Here is a 21,733-nt window from a genome sequence, read left to right on the forward strand (position 1 = left end):
GAGAGCGCTTTTACATAACTTTACACTAGTTTTCCATTTTGACAGTTAATTATAATGTTATTAGCAAGCTAATTAGCAAGCTAACGTTGGTTAACATAAGCCTGAGAGGGATACTGTTAGCTACGGTTAGTTAGCTAGGTCACTAACAAATGTTTATATATCATAATTTATTTTTCTGGGACTTTTCAGACCATAACTTTTTTCTTTTTTTTTTTTACTTAGTATTCTTTGTTCATATTTATCAAGGGTGGCAATAATTCTGGAGCCCAAAGTATGCCTCTCCTCAAGTTGCTGCTTGGTCTCATGTAGTACTGGAGGCTGACTGTAACTGACTGTCTGTGATTACAAGGGTGTGCTCAATTTCCATGCACTGTCTTGGACATTTCTTTACCTCTGATGGATTCTCCATTAACGTTTTTGTAGACTATGTGCAGTTATTAGTTCTTAGTCCTACTACATTTGATTCTCAGGTTCCTCTCGGATTACAGCATCCCTGGTATGGATTTAAACCACTTTAAACTAAAACTTTCCAAATCTCTCATTTCCTCCTGCTGCTTTCCCCTCTGTTGACCTCTCCATATCTCTAGTGCCTATTACTCTTACTAGGTCTGCATGACAAAAATAATAATCACAATTATATTGCAATTATTAAATATGATTAATAGAATTACAATTAAATACCTATTCTGTGGTGTGTATGCACACTCACACACGCATGCAGGCACGCACGCACGCACGCACAAACATACAGATATGTGCTGAAACAAATAAAGCTGGGAAGGGTGTTCCTAAATACAGTACTGTGCAAAAGTCTTAGGTCCCCTATATCAATTAAAAAATGTTGTTAGTGTGTCAGTAGAAAAGAACACATTTACAAACTTTTATTTTCCATACATTTTTAACATTTTACATTTTAGTCATTTGGCAGACGCTTTTAATCCAAAGCGATTTACAAGTGCATAGGTTCTTCCACAAGTCAAAGCATCACATCCATAACTAAGAAAATACATAGGAAGTGCTGTTCTAAACACATAGTCATCATCATTTTTATTTTATTTTATTTTATTTTTTGGGGGGGGGGGGGGGGGGGTTAGACAAGAGGGATAGGGATATCAGAAAGGGGGGCGGGGGAAATCAGGAGGGAGGACTAAGGTAGAGTTTGAAAAGGTGTGTTTTTAGTCTGGGTCGAAATAGGGGGAGGGATTCTGCTGTCCTGACAGTGGTAGGCAAGTCATTCCACCACTGAGGAACCAGAATGGAAAACAGGCGTGAACGTGCAGCTCGACCTCCTGGTGCTCGTAGAGAGAGAACCATAAGGCGACCAGAGCTGGCAGACCGGAGTGGTCTAGCTGGGGAGTAGGGAGTGATCAAGGATTGTATGTAAGGTGGGGCAGTCCCCTTAGCAGCCTGAAATGCCAACACTAGGGCCTTGAATCGGATGCGTGCAGCAATAAGAAGCCAGTGGAGGCCAATGAGAAGCGGGGTGACATGAGCCGACCTGGGCTGACTGGAGATCAGGCGGGCTGCAGCATTCTGGACCAGCTGGAGGGGCTTGATGGCACACGCTGGGAGACCGGCTAGGAGGGAGTTGCAGTAATCCAGGCGGGAAATGACGAGCGCCTGGACTAGGAGCTGGGTGGCTTTCTCCGTCAGGAGATGACGGATACGGCGTATATTGTACAAAAAGAACCAGCAGGTTCTGGCAGTGGAGGATACTTGTGGAGCCAGGGTGAGGCAGTTATCAAGAGTTACCCCAAGATTCTTTGCCGTACGGGAGGAGGAAACTACAAAGTCCTCAACAGTCAGTGAGAGGTCGATTGACGGAGAGGACTTAGCCAGGATGTAAAGAAGCTCAGTTTTGGCAAGGCTAAGCTTCAGGTGGTGGGAAGTCATCCACGCAGAGATATCAGCCAAGCAGGCAGAGATCTGTGTGGTGACCTGGGTATTGGGGAAGGAAATTGGGTTGGGTATCATCGGCGTAAGAGTGATAAGAAAAGCCATGGGAAGAGATAACAGAACCAAGAGACATGGTGTATAGTGAGAAGAGGAGAGGATCAAGAACTGAGGCCTTCGGGACTCTAGTTTGTAGGGGGTGAGGGTCAGAGACTGAGCCCCTCCAAGTCACCTGGTAGGAGCGACCAGAGAGGTAGGAGGAAAACCAAGCGAGTGCAGATCCTGTGACACCCATCCCAGTCAGCGATGAGAGAAGAATCTCATGGTTGACTGTATCGAAGGCGGCCGACAGGTCGAAGAAGATGAGGACAGAGGAGAGGGATTTGGCTTTAGCAGAGTGGAGTGCCTCAGTGACCGCGAGCAGGGCGGTCTCAGTGGAGTGGCCACTCTTGAAGCCGGACTGGTTGGGGTCATGGAGATTGTTGTGAAGAAGATAAGTGGACAGTTGAGAGCAGACCGCCCGTTCCAGAGCCTTGGCGAGAAAGGGAAGAAGAGAGACAGGCCAGAAGTTGCTCAGAGCAGAGGGGTCAAGAGTAGGTTTTTTGAGCAGGGGAGTGACTCTGGCCCTCTTCAGGGAAGAGGGCATGGTGCCGGAAGAGAGGGAGGTGTTGATTAGAGAGGAGAGAAAAGGGAGAATGTCATTTGATATAGATTGTAGAAGGGGAGAGGGGATGGGGTCAAGAGGACAGGTGGTCGGGCGGTGGGATGTAAGGAGTTTCAATGTGTCGGAGTCAGAGAGGGGAGAAAAGGAGGTCAGGGAGTTGGGGAAGGTAGGAGGGTCAGCAGGGGGAGAGGGTTGGGAGAAGGAATTGCGAATGGCGTCAACCTTCTTTTCAAAGAAGGAGACAAAGTCATCAGGTGTGAGTGATGAGGGAGGTGGGGGGGGAGGGGGGGCCAGAAGAGAGGAGAAGGCTGAAAACTGTTTGCGGGGATTAGAGGCGGCCGCGTTAATTTTCGAGTGAAAGAAGGAAGATTTAGCTAGAGAGACAGAGGAGTGAAAAGATGATAGGAGGGCATGGAAGGAAGCTATATCACTGGGGAGACAGGACCTTTTCCATTTTCTCTCCGCTGCCTGGGGGAGTTCAGACAGCTCGTAGAGCATCAGAAAGCCAAGGATTGGGGGGGAGGCCCAAGCTAATTTGGTGGTGAGGGGACACAGAGAGTCAAAGGAAGATGAGAGGGAGGACATGAGGGTTGTAGCAGCATCATTGGGAGACATTCGAGAGAAAGAATCCACGGATGGTAGGGAGGAGAGGATTGTAGATGAGAGGGTGGAGGGTGGACAGGTGACGTAGGTTCCGCCGACAGGTGACAGTGGATGGTGGGAGAGATGGATGGGTGTTAGAGGAGAGTGGAAGAGAAAAAGAGATGAAGGAGTGGTCAGATATATGGAGTGGTGTTACAGAGAGGTTGGTTGTTGTGCAGCTCCTTGTGAAGATGAGGTCAAGAAGGTTGCCTGCTTTGTGGGTGGGAGGGGAAAGTGTGAGGGTAAGGTCAAAAGAAGAAAGGAGGGAGAGAAAGGTAGACTGGGTGGACTCTGAGTTGAGATTGAAGTCACCCAGGAGGATGAGGGGAGTGTCATTGACTGGTGAGGAGCTAAGGATGATGTCCATCTCATCCAAGAAGCTCCCCAGAGGACCCGGGGGGGCGATAAACAACAATAATAAACAGAAACCGCATGAAATTCAAAAGACGAGAAGGCGAAGGATGAGCAGAAGACACTAGATCTCCAAGACACTAGATCTCCATGAGGATGAGATTAGGAGACCTGTGCCACCTCCTCTGCCAGAGGTTCTGGGTGTGTGGGAAGAAGAGAAGGAGGAGGTGAGAGCCACGTTTCGGTTAAAGCAAGAAAGTCAAGGTTGAGGTGGGAGGCATAGGCTGATATGAAGTCTGCTTTCTGGACGGCGGACTGGCAGTTCCAGAGGCCACCAGCCACACAGAGATCAATACCAGTGGATCTGGGAGGGAAGATGAGGTTTGAGATATTCTGCCCATGTTGGTGGGAAGCGAACCTCCTACCTGACTGGGACCTGGGGAGAGGAGAGAGGACAGGGATGGGAAGGAAACACATGGAGGGAACTAGGGAGGACAAGAGGAATACTACGCAGTGAAATGAGGGCAGGCAGCAAAAACAAAATCAAACATCAGGCTCTCAGACAGCCTCGATGGACACCCGTAGATAGACACCCTCGACTTTGTACACCTGCGACTTCGTACGCCGAGGCAAGTAGCCGAGGCTGCCACACCCAGCTGCTGCTGGTGCGCTACACAACTGCTTAAATAACTAGCTGACGCTGAATACAGAAAATGCTACCAACCCACTGCAGAAGAGTAATGCACACTGAAGTGACTTCAGCTTTGCCAGTAATTATACCCTGAGCAGGGTGCAAACACTATAATGACAACTAAACTTAATTAAAAACAGCACAAACAAATGATACTTACCGATACTTAAATTATATGATTACCGAAATGTATACAAAGAAATGTTAAAGAGTGTCCCCACCCCATCACACCCAATCTAAATGAATAAAACAATTAAAATATAACATAAACAGAACAATATAACAATAAACAGTTTACAATGATACACAATTGTTACAGTCAGTCCAAGCCCTCAGTTGGCCCTAGCACCGCGCATGCGAGCTGTAGAGAGCTCATATAGATTACATCAACAAGTGTGGTAATCCAGTGGCGCCATGATAAGGAATGTGGAGGCTACCAATGACATGCCAACAGTTTCTTTGCGACAGTTAGCCCAGCTAACCAAATATTTAATCAACCAATCATGTGGCAGCAAGCAAATGCATGCAAAATGTTAATTAATTAACTGGTGATTAGGATTCATTGAAGTATAATTATCCCAAATGTAAAGATAATTGTCCATAGGGATCTGGACAATCTCCTCCTGAGTGATGTCCAGATCCCTATGCCAAGTTATTGTCAATGGTAGGGGTGTATACAAGGCTTCTAGTAGAACAGCATATATAGAGGAAATGAAACCTACATTGGTGTCCAAAAATTTGGGAACCTTGTCAGGTAGTACTTTGTAACTCCTCAGTGGGCGACTATAACAGCTTGTAAACACTTGTGAACACTTCCTGTAGCCAGCTAAGAGTATTTCAATTCTCTCTATTGGAATTTCCCCCATTCTACCTGGCAGATCACCTATAGGGGGCGACATGGCTCAGGCAGTAAGAGCAGTCGTCTGGCAGTCAGAGGGTTGCCGGTTCGATCCCCTGCCCGGGCAGTGTCGAAGTGTCCCTGAGCGAGACACCTAACCCCTAAATGCTCCTGACGAGCTGGTCAGGGCCTTGCATGGCAGCCAATCGCCGTCGGTGTGGGAGTGTGTGTATGAATGGGTGAATGGAGAAGCATCAATTGTACAGTGCTTTGGATAAAGGCGCTATATAAATGCCTGCCATTTACCATTTACCATAGCGCAGAAATATTCTTTGGCCTCCTGGCATGTACGGCTTGTTTAAGATCTTTCCACAGATTTTGAATAATATTCAAGTCTGTGGACTGTGGTGGCCATTCCAAACCTTCATCCATCTTTCCGGAAGGTATTTCATGGTTGCTTCTGAGGTATGATTTATTTCTTCAAGCGCACAGCATGAACCCTTAGGTCAAACCAGGCACAAATCACAAATTGATAAAACTAGTATTTGAAATTAGGTAGAATTTGCACTGCAGAGTTCAAAATTTGATGCAAGACCTTTTCCCTTTCCAAAAATAATTAGACAATACAGAATTTAGATTGTTCCAGTAGCTTGTAGGGGGAGCAAGAGGGATCAACGAATAAAATTAACTCTGGGTAAAACATTTTAATTATAGAGGTCTGGGCCTGATTAGAGGCCTTATCAATAAAAAGCAATACATAAGTGTGATGTGCCATTAATATTAATGAATATTAATATTAATATGCCACCGCACCATAGGCCTGCTCAGATGCATCACAAAAGATGTGCAGCTCTCTGTCTCTCACTGAGGCAGCGATGGCCTTAGGTGTGTATGGACGACTGAGGCTTACTTGAGGGAGGAAGCGTAGCTCTTCTTCCCAGTCTCTCCACTGCTGGATGAGGTCTGGAGGAAGCTGGGTGTCGTCCCATCCTCTCTGCTTGTCCCACAGGCATCTCACCAGCATCTTGGCACTCGTTGTATAAGGCAGGATGAAGCCTAAGGGGTCGTATTGGCTGGCGAGCACCTTGTAGATGTTGCGCATGGTGGGCTCACCATACTGGACTGGACAATGTTTGTACCCCGGCATGTCAGTGGAGAAGTGCCTCGGGGAGGTGGCTAATGACGCTAGGTTCATTGCTGGCCCACTGCCGAAGCACAAAGCCAGCTGTGGACAGGAGGGCTCTCAGCTTGTCCACCAGGTCTCGTGCTGCTGTGGTGGAGGGAAGACTCTGGAGGCAATTGTCCACATAAAAGCATTTCTCAATGGAGTTCCTCACCTCATCTTCTGGCTGGCTGTTATCTCTTGTGTGGCGTTGCAAGGCAAATGTAGCACAGCACAGTGCCAAACGGGAGTACCTGCCATTCATATACTGCCGCCGGCTCATCTTGGCGCAGGTCGCGCCACACAAAACGCAGGAGAGGGCGATCTTTGGGGAGCAGTCGAACTTGGTGGAACATGCTCTTTATGTCTCCACTTATGGCTACTGCGTGTTCCCGAAATCTGAGGAGAACTCCCAGCAGCGATGCCCCTAGGGTAGGCCCAGGCAAGAGGTAGTCATTCAGGTTGTACTCTCGATGTTGGAATGAGCAGTTGAAAACAAGGCGGTGCTTGCCATTATGGCTAACAAGGTGGTGGGGGATGTAGCATGCCTCATCTCCCCGGTTCAGTTCTGATGGGTCAAGCCTGACAACTGACCCTGCCTGGATCAACTTTTCAATCTCTGCCCGGTACACCTTGGCCTTTTTAGGATCTCTCTGGAGTTTTCTCTCGACTCCAGTCAAGCTAGGGATGACGGCGTCAGGGGTAGCCTGGAGGCGTGGCATATCTTTGTGGCGCAGCAATGGAGTGGCCTAGCGCAATATGCCATCAACCTCCCCACGGGTGGTGTTGTCTTCTAGGAGGCTGACGGCTAAGTTGTCTTGCTGCGAGCGTGTCACCACTTTGCTGCTCCTGAGGGGTATGACATCCGTCTGCCAGAGTTTCTCCACATGCTTCATTAGCTCGCTCACCTGAGGGGGGACAGAGGTCAACAGGCACTACTGTGGGCTGTTCGATCGGCAGATGACACTGGAGGGGCCCTGTAGCGTCCAGCTCAGCCGGGTGTGGATGTCAGCAGGGCCGCCGGGGGGTCCCAGACGCACAGGCTCAGTGGGAGTGACGAGGTGTGGATGGTCACTGCCTATGAGCAGCAGTGGTTTGATCTTCTTGAATGGCTGGAGGGGTAGCCCGGACAGATGCTTATACTTTTTTTGGAGTGCTTTGATGGGGTAAGTATGATCTGCGAGGTCGATGCTAGCTGCTGTGAAGGCGTTGGCCAAGCCTTGGGTGAGATGAGGAAGGAGACACAGTTGCCCTGGAGGGTCTGCACGTCCTGTCTGATGGTGCGTAATGGCAGGTTTTCTGGTGTGCCTTGGAGGCCTAATTTCCGAGCAGCTGTTGGCAGCAGCATCGTTCTCTCCGACCCGTCGTCCAATACCGCATAGGTATCGAGGATGCGGCTGCCGTGGTGCAGGGACACTGGGATGACTTTGAGCAGGATCCGGCTGCCCTCTGTTGGCCGGTCGAGGTAAAACACCCTTGTTGACACCTCACCCCTATCCTGAGTCACCACTGCCTGTGTTGTTCCCTTCTGCTGCCCCGTATTGACATCATGTAGGACTTGAAGATGGCGACCATTGCACAGCTTGCAGGGCTTCTTCAAATTGCACTGGGCTGCTTGGTGTGGGCGAGCACAGCGCCAGCAACTTTTGTTGGACTTTATCCACTCCGTCAGCTGGTCTTTGTTGAGTTTACTTATGGCTGCACACTGGCTTAGGTGATGTTCACGGTTATCACAGAAGGCACAGTAAGGTGAAGGCTTACCATTGGTAGGAGAGCTACTGGGAGGTTTAATTTCCCTCTGTGTGTTCTCTGATCCATGCAGCACAGTGACAGGATGTTTTCCGAATTGCTTATGAGGCTTCGGACTATTCTGGTTGTCTTTGGCTGCTGTGGAGGATAGCTGACCATCGAAATCTTGGCACCAGGACTCGTACTTCAGCCATTCAGCATACTAAGCATACAGAAAAACCAAAGAACACAGTGCTAACATTTTTTCCCTCGCTTAAACTAGCAACAGGCAATTCACTTCTCCCAACATATTTCATAGCTTAACATACAGCATTAACTTCATATTAGAAAACTTACTTTGTTCATAGACGCACACTTTGAACAACAGGGTATACATTGCTCAGACAACACGGAGAGCAATGAAGTTGCTGCTTCAACAGCGCGCCAGCCTAAAAGTAAGCAATAGGTCTCGCGTCTTAACGTAGGTGCTGGGAATAACAAATTAAAAGTTCATAAGCATGAAAGGGAGAAATAAACAGAATAGAAGTCCTGAGCCTTTTGTACAGAAACAAACAATAAACCAATGATAATGGTTTAATTAAATATGAATTTCAGAGAGCATTGGGCTAAGAAAACTAAATCCCAAATCCTTTGAAAGAACAGTTGAACCTTCTCAAAAATAAACCCATCTAGGGTGACCGGATATTCCGAAGGAAGCTCCATATCCTCCCTAGTCCCTTTCCCCAATAAATTTGTGGCACGTACACCGGGGGGCTTACAGCCAGGACATTGAGTTTTGTTCCCACTTTTCAACATATTTACTTGAGGTGAGACGAGTATTTGTGAAACGATTACCCGTAACAAGTGTTGACTTTTTGTTGTACGAGTAATTTGATTCATTATTCGTGATCACCAAACTAGCTCGGGCCTCCCCCCCCAGTCCTTGGCTTTCTGATGCTCTACGAGCTGTCCGAACCGAACTGCGGGCGGCGGAGAGAAAATGGAAAAGGTCCTGTCTCCCCAGTGATATAGCTTCCTTCCATGCCCTCTTATCATCTTTCCATTCCTCTGTCTCTCTAGCTAAATCTTCCTTCTTTCACTCGAAAATTAACGCGGCCGCCTCTAATCCCCGCAAACTGTTTTCAACTTTCTCCTCTCTTCTGGCCCCCCCTCCCCCCCCACCCCCCTCATCACTCACACCTGATGACTTTGTCTCCTTCTTTGAAAAGAAGGTCGATGCTATTCGCAATTCCTTCTCCCAACCCTCCACCCCTGCTGACCCTCCTACCCTCCCCAACTCCCTAACCTCCTTTTCTCCCCTCTCTGACGCCGACACACTGAAACTCCTTACTTCCCACCGCCCGACCACCTGTCCTCTTGACCCCATCCCTTCTCCCCTCCTACAATCTATATCTGAGGACATTCTCCCTTTTCTCTCCTCTCTAATCAACACCTCCCTCTCTTCCGGCACCATGCCCTCTTCCCTGAAGAGGGCCAGAGTCACTCCCCTCCTCAAAAAACCTACTCTCGATCCCTCTGCCCTGAACAACTACCGGCCTGTCTCTCTTCTTCCCTTTCTCGCTAAAACCCTGGAACGGGCGGTCTGCTCCCAACTGTCCACTTATCTTCTCCACAACAATCTCCATGACCCCAACCAGTCTGGCTTCAAGAGTGGCCACTCCACTGAAACCGCCCTGCTCGCGGTCACTGAGGCACTCCACTCTGCTAAAGCAAAATCCCTCTCCTCTGTCCTCATCTTCCTCGACCTGTCAGCCGCCTTCGATACAGTCAACCATGAGATTCTGCTCTCATCGCTGTCTGGGATGGGTGTCACAGGTTCTGCACTCGCTTGGTTTTCCTCCTACCTCTCTGGTCGCTCCTACCAGGTGACTTGGAGGGGCGCACTCTCCGACCCTCAACCCCTACGAACTGGAGTCCCGCAGGGCTCTGTTCTTGGGCCTCTCCTCTTCTCGCTATACACCATGTCTCTTGGTTCTGTTATCTCTTCCCACGGCTTCTCTTATCACTCCTACACTGATGACACCCAACTCTTCATTTCCTTCCCCCCCGACACCCAAATCACCACACAGATCTCTGCCTGCTTGGCTGATATCTCTGCGTGGATGACTTCCCATCACCTGAAGCTCAACCTTGCCAAAACTGAGCTTCTCTACATCCCTGCTAAGTCCTCTCCGTCAATCGACCTCTCACTGACTGTGGAGGACTTTGTAGTTTCCTCCTCCCGTACGGCAAAGAATCTCGGGGTGACTCTTGATAACTGCCTCTCCCTGACTCCACAAGTATCCTCCACTGCCAGAACCTGCAGGTTCTTTCTGTTTAATATACGCCGCATCCGTCATCTCCTGACGGAGAAAGCCACCCAGCTCCTAGTCCAGGCGCTCGTCATTTCCCGCCGGGATTACTGCAACTCCCTCCTAGCCGGTCTCCCAGCGTGCGCCATCAAGCCCCTCCAGCTGGTCCAGAATGCTGCAGCCCGCTTGATCACCAGTCAGCCCAGGTCGGCTCATGTCACCCCGCTTCTCATTGGCCTCCACTGGCTTCCTATTGCCGCACGCATCCGATTCAAGGCCCTAGTGTTGGCATTTCAGGCTGCTAAGGGGACTGCCCCACATTACATACAATCCCTGATCACTCCCTACTCCCCAGCTAGACCACTCCGGTCTGCCAGCTCTGGTCGCCTTACAGTTCCCTCTCTACGGGCACCTGGCGGTCGAGCTGCACGTTCACGCCTGTTTTCCGTTCTGGTTCCTCAGTGGTGGAATGACTTGCCTACCGCTGTCAGGACAGCAGAATCCCTCCCCCTATTTCGACGCAGACTCAAAACACACCTCTTCAAACTCTACCTTAGTCCTCCCTCCTGATTTACCCCGCCCCCCCCTTCTGATACCCCTATCCCTGTCTAACCCCCCCCCCCCCCAAAAAAATAAAAAAATAAAAAATAAAAAATTGCACTTATGATGACGACTATATGTTTAGAACAGCAGTCCAGGTGTATTTTCCTAGTTCTGGATGTGATGCTTTGACTTGTGGTAGAACCTATGCACTTGTAAGTCGCTTTGGATTAAAAGCGTCTGCCAAATGACTAAAATGTAAATGTAAATGTAAATGTGATCGGAGAATTGGCTTACTTTATTTATTTATTTTTTACATTGGCTGCATGCGTAACATGAAGTTAACAATGTGTTAGGCCAGTTCCTCCCTGGCTCCTCCCCCTTAGATCAGTAAAACTATAGCCTGCTGTTATTTTCCTCACTTCTCTCTAGTGCATGTCAAGAGACTCTTGTGGTAACTTGTTCCGATTGTAGATTAAGGATATAACTACTTAACTTGTATCTTGTCATCGTGCGATCAGAGGTACGTTCAAGATCACAAACATTAGAGAACATTTTTTTTAAAGAAATTCTGTCACAATTTGTCACTGCTCAAAGAAATGGCTCCCGATGGGGAAGACGTGACCCATGGTAAACACAAAGCCATGTGCTTCAAACAAGCTATGGTACAGAGCTAAATTTAGACATAAATGATCCAGGATTGAAAATGCCTAAGTTCATTGTAAGGACCACGATTTTGTGGACATGGACATTCTTTTTGCAAGAGGTAAGGGAGTACATTTAGTAAATTTTGCTTTTTTCTGGTGGTGATTCTTTTTATTTAGTTATTCACTTTAAACGTGTTTACTTGCCAGCTAGCTAGGTTCTGTGATGCATTTGGGCAATGGCCATCTGCTTGATTTCTTTGTTGAAGTTGTTCATGGTGAAGTTGCTCACGGTGGATTTTCTAGATTGCTGCAATGTTAATGTAGCAGCTTGTCCTACCAATTTTTTTCCAGAACTTTTGTGGCTTCTCTGTACTTCTATGCAAACTGAAATCTCACCTTCCGATTCTTACTACTGATGAGTGGTTTGCATCTTGTGGTATAGCCTCTAATTGCTGCTCTCTAAGGCTTCTTTGAATCGTTGATTGAGATATCTTCACCCCTGCCCTGAGGAGATTGTTTGTGATGTCACTGACTGATGTTTTGGGGTTTTTCTTCACCGCTCTGCTGTTGTTTTCCGTGGTTGATCTGTATGTTTTTTTTTAAGAACATTCCTAGTTGTTGTACAAGCTATCCTCAATACTTGTGCAATGGCTCTCATTGATGTCCCCTCTTTTCTAAGCTTCAAAATGGCTTGCTTTTCTCGCAAAAAAGCTCTCTGGTCTTCATGTTGGTTTATCTTTTCTAACACTAATGCATTTTTCACAGGCAAAACCAGAGGCTAAAACCAAGAGTAGACAATCAGAACTATTAGTTAACTGTCAGATTAGTCACTGTGCTGTGCGCTAAAACAGGCAGAGTGGCATGGAAAATGGAGTCAACTGTAGGTGTAAACTGAAAGCATTCAATTCCACTTTCCATATGCTTAGTCCTTATTCCATGCCACATGTTGCCACACTGCCTGTTTTAACGCACAGCGCATTAAGTAGTAGTAGTAGTAGTAGTAGATACTTTATTGTCCCCGTGGGGAAATTAGTTTTCGGTAGAAAAACATTGTTGGTGGTGTTACATAAAAACAGGCACAGCACATAGAGACAGACATATAACATCAACAGATCAGATCTGAAGTCCAAAATTAATAAAAAAAATTAAAAAAAAACCAAAAAAAAAAACACGGTGCACTATAGCAACTGCTGGTAGTTACGACATATATAACAAAATAAAAGTAGTGCTCTGGCTGGACCCGCTAGACAGAGTTAAACTAAGTGAATAAAATATAAATATAAAAAAATATATAAAATATGTATAAAATATGTGGGTTAGACCTTACCATTCAGGGATTTAATCACCTGTGGTATGAATGAATGTTTGGACCTGTTTTTTGAAACAGTAAGTAAGAGAAAGCCACCCTGCTCCTAGTCCAGGAGCTTGTCATTCCGTCCCGTCAATCCCGTCTAGATTACTGCAACTCCCTCATGGCCGGCCTCCTAGCTTGTGCCATCAAGCCAGACTTTGAAATTTGGAAAATAGTCTTAACAGTAGAGGCTATTTTCAACACAGTCTATAATGTCATTGGTGTTTGTTTGAATACATTTTGCATTTATTCTAGCGAGTATCTCTCTTATTAGCCCCTTTTGCTCACTTGTGGAATACAATCGGATAGACAAATTGTTTATACATTTATGAAGTCCGTCAGCAAAAAAATGGATGAAAAGTGTTTAGAAGCTACAGTATCCTCCTATTGTACTGGGACCACCATCTCTCCCTGGTGCCCGCAGCTCTCCTGTTCAGCCGGGACAGCACCTGACTCATCCTGTGAGTACGCTCCCCTGTTTACATTTAATTTTAGTAATTTGGCAGGCGCTTTTAATCCAAAGTGATTTACAAGTGCATAGGTTCTTCCACAAGTTAAACCAACACATCTATAACTAGTAAAATACACATGAAGTGGTCTTCTAAACATACAGTCATCATAAGTGCACTTTATTTTAATTTTTTTTGGGTTAGACAAGGGGGGGGAATCAGGAGGTAGGACTAAGGTACAGTTTGAAAAGGTGTGTTTTTAGTCTGCATCGAAATAGGGGGAGGGTTTTCTGCTGTCCTGACAGTGGTAGGCAAGTCATTCCACCACTGAGGAACCAGAACAGAAAACAGGCGTGAACGTGCAGCTCGACCGCCAGGTGCTTGTAGTGAGGGAACCATAAGGTGACCAGAGCTGGCAGACCGGAGTGGTCTAGCTGGGGAGTAGGGAGTGATTAAGGATTGTATGTAAGGTGGGGCAGTCCCCTTTGCAGCCTGAAATGCCAACACTAGGGCCTTGAAACGGATGCGTGCGGCAATAGGAAGCCAGTGGAGGCCAATGAGGAGTGGGATGACATGAGCCGACCTGGGCTGACTGGTGATCAGGTGGGCTGCAGCATTCTGGACCAGCTGGAGGGGCTTGATGGCACAAGCTAGGAGACCGGCTAGGAGGGAATTGCAGTAATACAGGCGGGAAATGACGAGCGCCTGGCCTAGGAGCTGGGTGGCTTTCTCCGTCAGGAGATTATGAATACGGCATATATTGTAGAGGAAGAACCTGCAGGTTCTGGCAGTGGAGGATACTTGTGGAGCCAGGGTGAGGCTGTTATCAAGAGTCACCCCAAGATTCTTTGCCGTATAGGAGGAGGAAACTACAAAGTCCTCAACAGTCAGTGAGAGGTTGATTGTTGGAGAGGACTTAGCAGGGATGTAGAGAAGCTCAGTCTTGGCAATGTTAAGCTTCAGGTGGTGGGAAGTCATCCACGCAGAGATATCAGCCAAGCAGGCAAAGATCTGTGTGGTGACCTGGGTATTGGGGGGGGGAGGAAAGAAAGAGTTGGGTGTCATCGGCGTACCCTGTACGCCCAAGACGGCAGTGGTGGCTGCCACAGCGCTTGCAGGCCTTGTAGCGTCCAGGGGTTTTGTGGATCAATTGGCTGGGGATTCCTGGCGTGCTTTACACAAAGGACATGCTTCCGGGTTGACGAAAAGACTGTAAGTTAATACATCGCCAAATTTAACATCTAACTCTGAGTTAAATTGTCTGATAAAGTTAACAAACATTGTATGTCTGTTACAAAACATGTTCATGTGTTGTGCTACCCTGAATGGGATCAGGAGGTGGTTGGGGGGCTATCGGCCCGGCCACCATTAAAATGTATAACTGTTTGTGCTCCCGGTTGTGTTCCTGACTAATAGAGTTGTTGAGCTTGAATTCCATTGGTCATCAGTTTCATGATGGAACCCCATTACACAACAGTATTGACACAATGCAGGTTTGTCATGTTATCATTTGCTTTGAATTCTTCATTACCAAATGGATTGCTTTAGTGGTCATGTTCCCCCTCATTCATCAATTCAAAAACTTGTTCACGGTTAAATAATTGTGTTACCTCTTATGTATTTGTTTGCAATATTGTAAGCATAACATGAACACCACATCGAGGTTGAAAAACACTGATCTGTATCCCGTTCTGCATGATCTGCAACCTCACACCAAGACAGAAAACCCAAAACAAAAAAGAAACACTATCATTGTTTTCTGGTTAGCAGATTATCCACTGCAACAGGAAAAGATTTAAAACATTTCTATTCAATTCGCGCTGAGAAATGGAAAAGACAACCCATTTTTTTACCAGCGTAACAAATTAAGTAACAAATGATCTAATGACAATGGATGTCACAAATTTTATTAGCTTGCTGGTTAGGGCAAATTATCTCAAGTTATATCAAGTTATCTTTGCTCCACAAATTTGGGAAAACAGTAAGAATACAAAAAAAACCTTTTTAAAACATTTGGAAAAAAAGCCGAACCACAGTAACTGACATTAGGTATTTATTGGACTTTTTAGTCTTCTACTGCTGTAGCCTATCCATGATGCATTGTGTGCTCAGAGATGCTCTTCTGCATACCACTGTAATGACATTTGCGTTACTGATGTCTTTCATTTCAGGCGTTTCTGTCTGCAGAACTGCTGCTCACTTTTTTTTGCACTATTCTTTGCAAACTCTAGAGACTAGTTTGCGTGAAAATCCCAGGAGATCAGCAGTTTCTGAGATACTCAAACCACCATGTCTGCCACCACAATCATTACACGATCACATTTTTTCCCCATTCTGATGGTTGATGTGAACATTAACTGAAGCTCCTGACCCGTATCTACATGATTGTATGCATTGCACTGCTGCCACACAATTTGCTGATTAGATAATCGCATTAATAAGTAGGTGTCATAAAGTAAAAAATCTTCCTAATAAAGTGCTCGGTGAGTATATGTTTTACAATAAATTATCTCAAAAATCGAATTCTGCCAAGTAATTTTGCTTGGATGCAACAATGTGGACTTTAGAGAAGCTTTCAACATGTTTTTACCAAACGGCACAAAATATATCTGCACAGAGAATAATCCACTAGTTCAAAAAATATGTATTGCTCTGATTACAGTGACAAGCAAATGTCAAGCAAATTCAGGGTTGCTGATTGCTCTCACTTGGTAATGACTATGAAACATAAAAAAGTTTGTTATCAATAAATCCATGTCCAATTTCAGATGAGTCATCTTGTATTAAGAAGATAAGAAGTCAAGAGCATGATACAAAATGGACATAAAAAGCAAGGAGAGGATGTGATACAACAGGATGGGAAACAGGAAATACAACACTAAGATGTAAAAAGATGGATGTAAAAAGAAAGAAGAGAACACACAAAGGATGCAAAAGAAGTGGACAGGAATGACAGGAAATGCAGGAATAGAATGCTAACAATAGGAAGAACATGTGAAAGACAAAAGGGCAGTAAGAACATGTGAAAGGCTGGACTAAGCACAAATTGTACCTGTTGGACCATACACAACTGAAAGGAGTTTAGGAACAGATTATTATCACCATGATTGATAAGGGTGTATTACCTGATATGACTGCATATCAGGTAATGGCTGCATTTCTACAGCTGGAGTACTGGAGCTCGAGTACAGATCATTGTACACTTAAAATAAAGGTAGAATTTCTCAGGGGGAGAAATTTGTTTGCACATTTAAGAAAATGTGTAAACAATAATAATTTGTTTACTATGACATCTCTTAAACATGAATAAGCAAATGTTTGAAACACCAGCCCTCAACCCTTGGTCGGGGGGGGGGGGGGTAGGGTGAAAAATTGTCCTTGCGAAGAAGTGAAAATATTCCTGCTGCTGGTGACCACGGATGTGCATGATCACAATGCTGTTTGTCTGTGTATGTTTACAACTGTCATTAGAGGCACAAGAAACAAGAAGGTTCATGTAAGAGGATCTCACCACCTAACTGAATATTTAATGTGGCAATGACGAAGAAAGGCACACATTCTTTCTTTGCCTCGCCTGCCTTCTTCTCTCTCCTACAATTGTCTCTGGGGAAGTATGTGTTTCATTCCTGGTCATGACGAGTGCCCATTTAATGCCTGATCTGTGATCTCCAGTCTTGGCTCTCTTTCTGTCTCCTGAAACCAAATTTGCTTCATTTTAGTCACCTCAAAGCAGACTTGTGTGTATATATTTTCAGGGCAATTTGATTGTCAGTATGGATTTTTAAATCAGTTTTCAGATCAAGTTTTAGAAATATGTAAACTGTTGTGTTATTTCCCCAGCCCAGCAGTAGAATACATACCTCAGAAGAGGAACATCCAATACCATGGAGCAATCTTTAAGCGAGTCAACTCAGACATAAGCAGATTAAAGAACCCATAATGGGAAAACAAGTGCCCATTTCAAGTGCAGTTGGACGAAATTTAAGACCAGGAAAGTTGCATTATACATTTTTGATCAAATTGAGGGTATTTTCACACTCATTGCGGCCTGAAATATGAACCTATATTTTCTGTCTTTGGTTTCCTTCCTTAAAGTTCCCTTAATGTGCTGAAGATGTAGTACTTTATCTCGGGTTACTGTTGTTGGTTTGTAAGTCAATGTCTAAAAAGTTCAGATTTAATTATAATCGACTAATGTGCATTAAAACCACTGTTCTTTGAATCAGAATCTTATCTGACCTGAAAGTGAATGTAACAAGACCTTCCCATTCCTACAACATCCTGCTTTTTTGGCCTCTGTAATCCAGTTGAGGACTGAAGGCGACAGCCCTGCATGCATTACAGCAGTGGAAAGTTACTTCTGGAGGTGGAAGATGAAGCGTGTCACTCCCCACTCCCAGATTCACAACCTCTTTGATTCAAACACAGTCTGTCCAGAACACAGGATTCATTAAACTTTTGCCCTTTACTTTTGTAAAAAAATAAAAAGAATAATAAAATAAAATAAACAATATATATAATTTGTTTTATTTATTATGCTTATAATATTTGTTATAATATTAGACAGAGGGAATAAACTGGTTGCATCACCTTTAGCCACAATAATTGGAACTAAACTCGTTGTATATATTTTGCATCACTGTGGAGGAATTGTAGACAACTTTTCTTTGCAGAACAGCTTTAATTCAGACAAATTGTTTGGTTTCCGAGCATGAACTTCTGGTTTCAGGTCCTGCCACAACATCTTCATTAAGTTGAAGTAAAGACTTTGACGAGGACCCTCCCAAGTCATTCATAAGGCTCTCATACTCACACAGTGAGAGCCATTATATCAAAATGGAGAGCACTTGGAACAGTGATGAATCTTGCCAGGACTGGCTGGCTGCAACAATTTCTCCAACAATTTGCCCCTTCAGCAAGAATGCCGAGAAAAAATACTTGCGAGGTTCTGACAGTAGGGGGCAGCCACGTTGCATTTTGGCCTGTAACAGGCGGAGCAGTCATTTGTAGCCAGATTACTCATAATCCGTAGTGCTTTTGGGTTTGTTTTTCACACAACCACCAGGAGGTGGCAAATGAGAGCACTCTACTCCACAGCTGCCATGAGCCCACCTTTGGACTCCCCACAGTAACAGAAAAGAATGAGACATGGCTTCTAGTACATGGTATTGGTTTTGGCATTCTCGTAGGCAGTGGCGTGCCCTGGCCCTGGGTATTAACAGAGGCACGGTACACTGTAATAAATGTATTGGTAATAAATATGCCATTTGGAAACGGTTGGTTGAATACATTCATCCATGCATGTTTACGTAGGCTACTGAAATAATTGTAGCTGCCTTGCTTGTTAACATTCATGCTGGTTTTACGTAGGCTACAACCAAATACATAAACCGAATTGCCTGTTTTAAATTGCCAAATTTGTTTGTCGGATATGACCCACAAAAGCAAACTGACATTTCGCAATCTGTGTAGGATGATTTGCGTGATAATAATGACCAAAAAAATTTGATAAATATTTTTGTATGGCCTAATTGGAGGAATTCCCTGCTATCTCTGCTTTCTGGATCTGGACAGTGTCAGATTTTGTGGGTTGGGTTTTCATAGTAGCCTAAGTGGGTGTGAGCGTAATGATGTGAACAATGAGACTTATGCGGAAACATACATCGGAATATACGCTGGGGGAGTGGAGGAGGGCGGAGTTTTAGCCGTTTTGTTCTTGCAGTTCGAAAAATGGGACAGTGGAGGGAGGGAGTCCACAAAGTTTGGTTTCCAGGGCATGGAGTGGACAAGGGTGGTAGTGGAGTTAAGGAGTATGCACTTTCCGGCTAATGGGACGCACCCGTTGTCATGGCAGGCTATTTCTGATCTCTTTCAAGATGGCAGTTCAGCTAACATTAGCTATTGATAGCTAGCTAACTTCTTAGTTAGTAGTAGCTAGCAATACAACAGTACAAAGCTATAATTAAACTATTCAACTTAAATAAATATATATGTGTTACCCCAACTAATGTGTTACTTACCTAGCTAGCTATCTATGTATACTACAGCAAGTTGCCCTGCTGCTCTAGGATCTGATTTCCCAAAATAACTAAGTAACATTGTGCCTTTACATACCTATACTTTACACCACAAAAAACAGCATCTCTGGTTAGTCTGTCTTCTTGGGTTAGCTAGCTAGCCCTATGCTTACCTAGCTAGCCTATATCTGCTTGGTGGTAAAGTAACGTTAACATTACTAGTTAATTGCATTAGCTAGCTAGCTATGTAAAATAGGACAATTTAGCTATGATGGCAACTTCTACCTGGCTAGCTATGTTATTAAGTCCTGTAAAACATATGCATTAAACCAACAACAGCAGTAGACTAGTTGCCACCGCCAAGCTTAAAAAACAACATTGCCTTAATATAGTGTTTCCTACAGATATCAACAGCTAGCACATCCTGGTATGAGGCATAACATCTTCTCTGTTCATTCTCTTTCACTGCCTGTCACTACATTAATTACACGGATAGCTATCATAGCTAGCAAGATAGGCAGAGCTAGCTAGTAACAGGCTTTGATCATGCTGTAACATTAGCTACAGTTGAGTTCAAGAAAATAGCAGGACAACATCAGTAACCTGATGAACCACTGTTATTAGTAGTAGTGATATTTCTGCATGGGAAATACTTTACTTGTAGTGGTGTAATAGAAAAACAACAGGCCCAACTGTCATGACATTCACGCTGGTTGTTCTGAGTAATTGGCTCATTCAGTGAAAGGGGCGTGTTCAAAATAATAGCAGTGTGGAGAGAATTCATTCATTCTGTGAAAAAACTGGTGTCATTAATTGTCCTTTATTAAGGAAGAAGGGAAGCAAATGTTTCACACATTGTTATCAGAGGAACAACGTCATTTGATTTAAAAGTTGATTGGAGAAGGGAAAACATAGAAAGAAGTGCAGCAAATTATGGGATGCTCAGCTAAAATTATCTCAAATGCTTTAAAATGGCAACAAAAACCCGAAACAAGCGGATGAAAACGAGCAACTACTGTCAAAACCGATCGAAGAATAGTCAGAATGGCAAAGATTCAGCCACTCATCAGCTCCAGGAAGTAAAGGGCATGCATCTCTTTCATCTCTTCTCTTTTTGCGCTAGCTAAGTGACCTAGTTAGTTTAAAACAAACATTAAAAAATCCACTTGCAATGGCACAAGCCAAATGGTAGCTGAAAATTTGGCTAAATCAGCCATCGCGATGCTTCCAGACAATTACTGTAACTTCAACTATTTAATTTCGGTCCGGAAAAGGCGGAAAAGAATATTGTTCGAGGAGTTCAAGGCTTGTTGGCTACTTCACTGAGGCTCTTGCTGCTATGACGTCATGTGTAAGGGCCATTATGTATTTGATAGGTAACAGTCTTAATCTACTAACGGTTCTCTGTTCTTTTTAAATGGTCAAAAATTCTAATGATACTAGTCATTAATAGTTCAAGTTATTATGGCAGGATTAGCAGAGTTTATTCAGAATGCCAGTGGAATATTGTAAAATGCAGAAATGGTTTAATTTCTGAAAACACAACATAAAATCAATCAGGGCAACCATTGTTTCTGTAGATATGATTACATTACCTTCCAGTAAAAATTATGTCTGGAAATTCAAAAAAGCGAGTTTAAAGCGAGAGAAATTCCTGTCTTCTTCGGCTTTTGCCAATTATTATCTCTTCTTTAAAACATAGTATTTCGGTTGAATTGAGTTATAGCCCCGGATCTTTTTTCATTAGCCCCAGATCTCTTTTCAATGCCAAATCATTCATTCATTCATTATCCTAACCTGCTTATCCTGAACACGGTTGCAGAGGGGCTGGAGCCTATCCCAGCATACATTGGGTGAAAGCCAGGAATACACCCTGGACAGGTCGCCAGTCCATCACAGGGCACACACACCATTCGCTCACACACTCTTACCTACAGGCAATTTAGACTCTCCAATCAACCTAACCTGCATGTCTTTAGACTGTGGGAGGAAACCGGAGTATCGCGATCACGGGGAGAACTCCACACAGAGAGGCCCCGGCCAGGATTCGAACCCAGGACCTCCTTGCTATGAGGCGGCAGTGCTACCCACTGCACCATCCGTGCCGCCGCGGAACAATTATTTGATGAAAAATGTAAACGGTAAGAAATGTTGGATTCACCAACCTTTGACTTGAATTAAAACAAAACATAAAACAACCTGTTTTCCAACATTTTGGACGCTGTTTCAACGTATCGCAGAACAGTTTCAACTTGCCCCGTAGTTGGGTCATGTTGGAACTGTCTCACTCCCACTACTTTCGATGTAAAGGTACAATAGGTAATTTCGAACTCCTAATGGTAAAGAGAGGAATTACAGCAACAAACACCCACAAACCACTGTTTATCCTTCTGACAGTATGAATATAACACAAAATATAAAGCGTTATTATACATTTCTGTGTTCTCA

General features: G+C 44.7%; 1 protein-coding gene across 1 annotated transcript in view; it reads right to left on the minus strand.

The window, feature by feature from the left end:
* Positions 1 to 6,990: 6,990 nt before the first annotated feature.
* The window catches only part of LOC133126086 (uncharacterized), a 58,933-nt gene continuing 44,190 nt past the window's right edge, over positions 6,991 to 21,733 (minus strand). Inside the window, exons 8-9 of the mRNA XM_061237953.1 lie at positions 7,461 to 7,855; positions 6,991 to 7,149 (exon numbers count right to left, since the gene is read on the minus strand). Of these exons, the coding sequence (XP_061093937.1) occupies positions 6,991 to 7,149; positions 7,461 to 7,855 (554 nt within the window). The remainder of the gene's footprint in view (positions 7,150 to 7,460; positions 7,856 to 21,733) is intronic.

This window comes from Conger conger, chromosome 1 (genome assembly GCF_963514075.1).
Source record: "Conger conger chromosome 1, fConCon1.1, whole genome shotgun sequence".
NCBI lineage: Eukaryota > Metazoa > Chordata > Actinopteri > Anguilliformes > Congridae > Conger > Conger conger.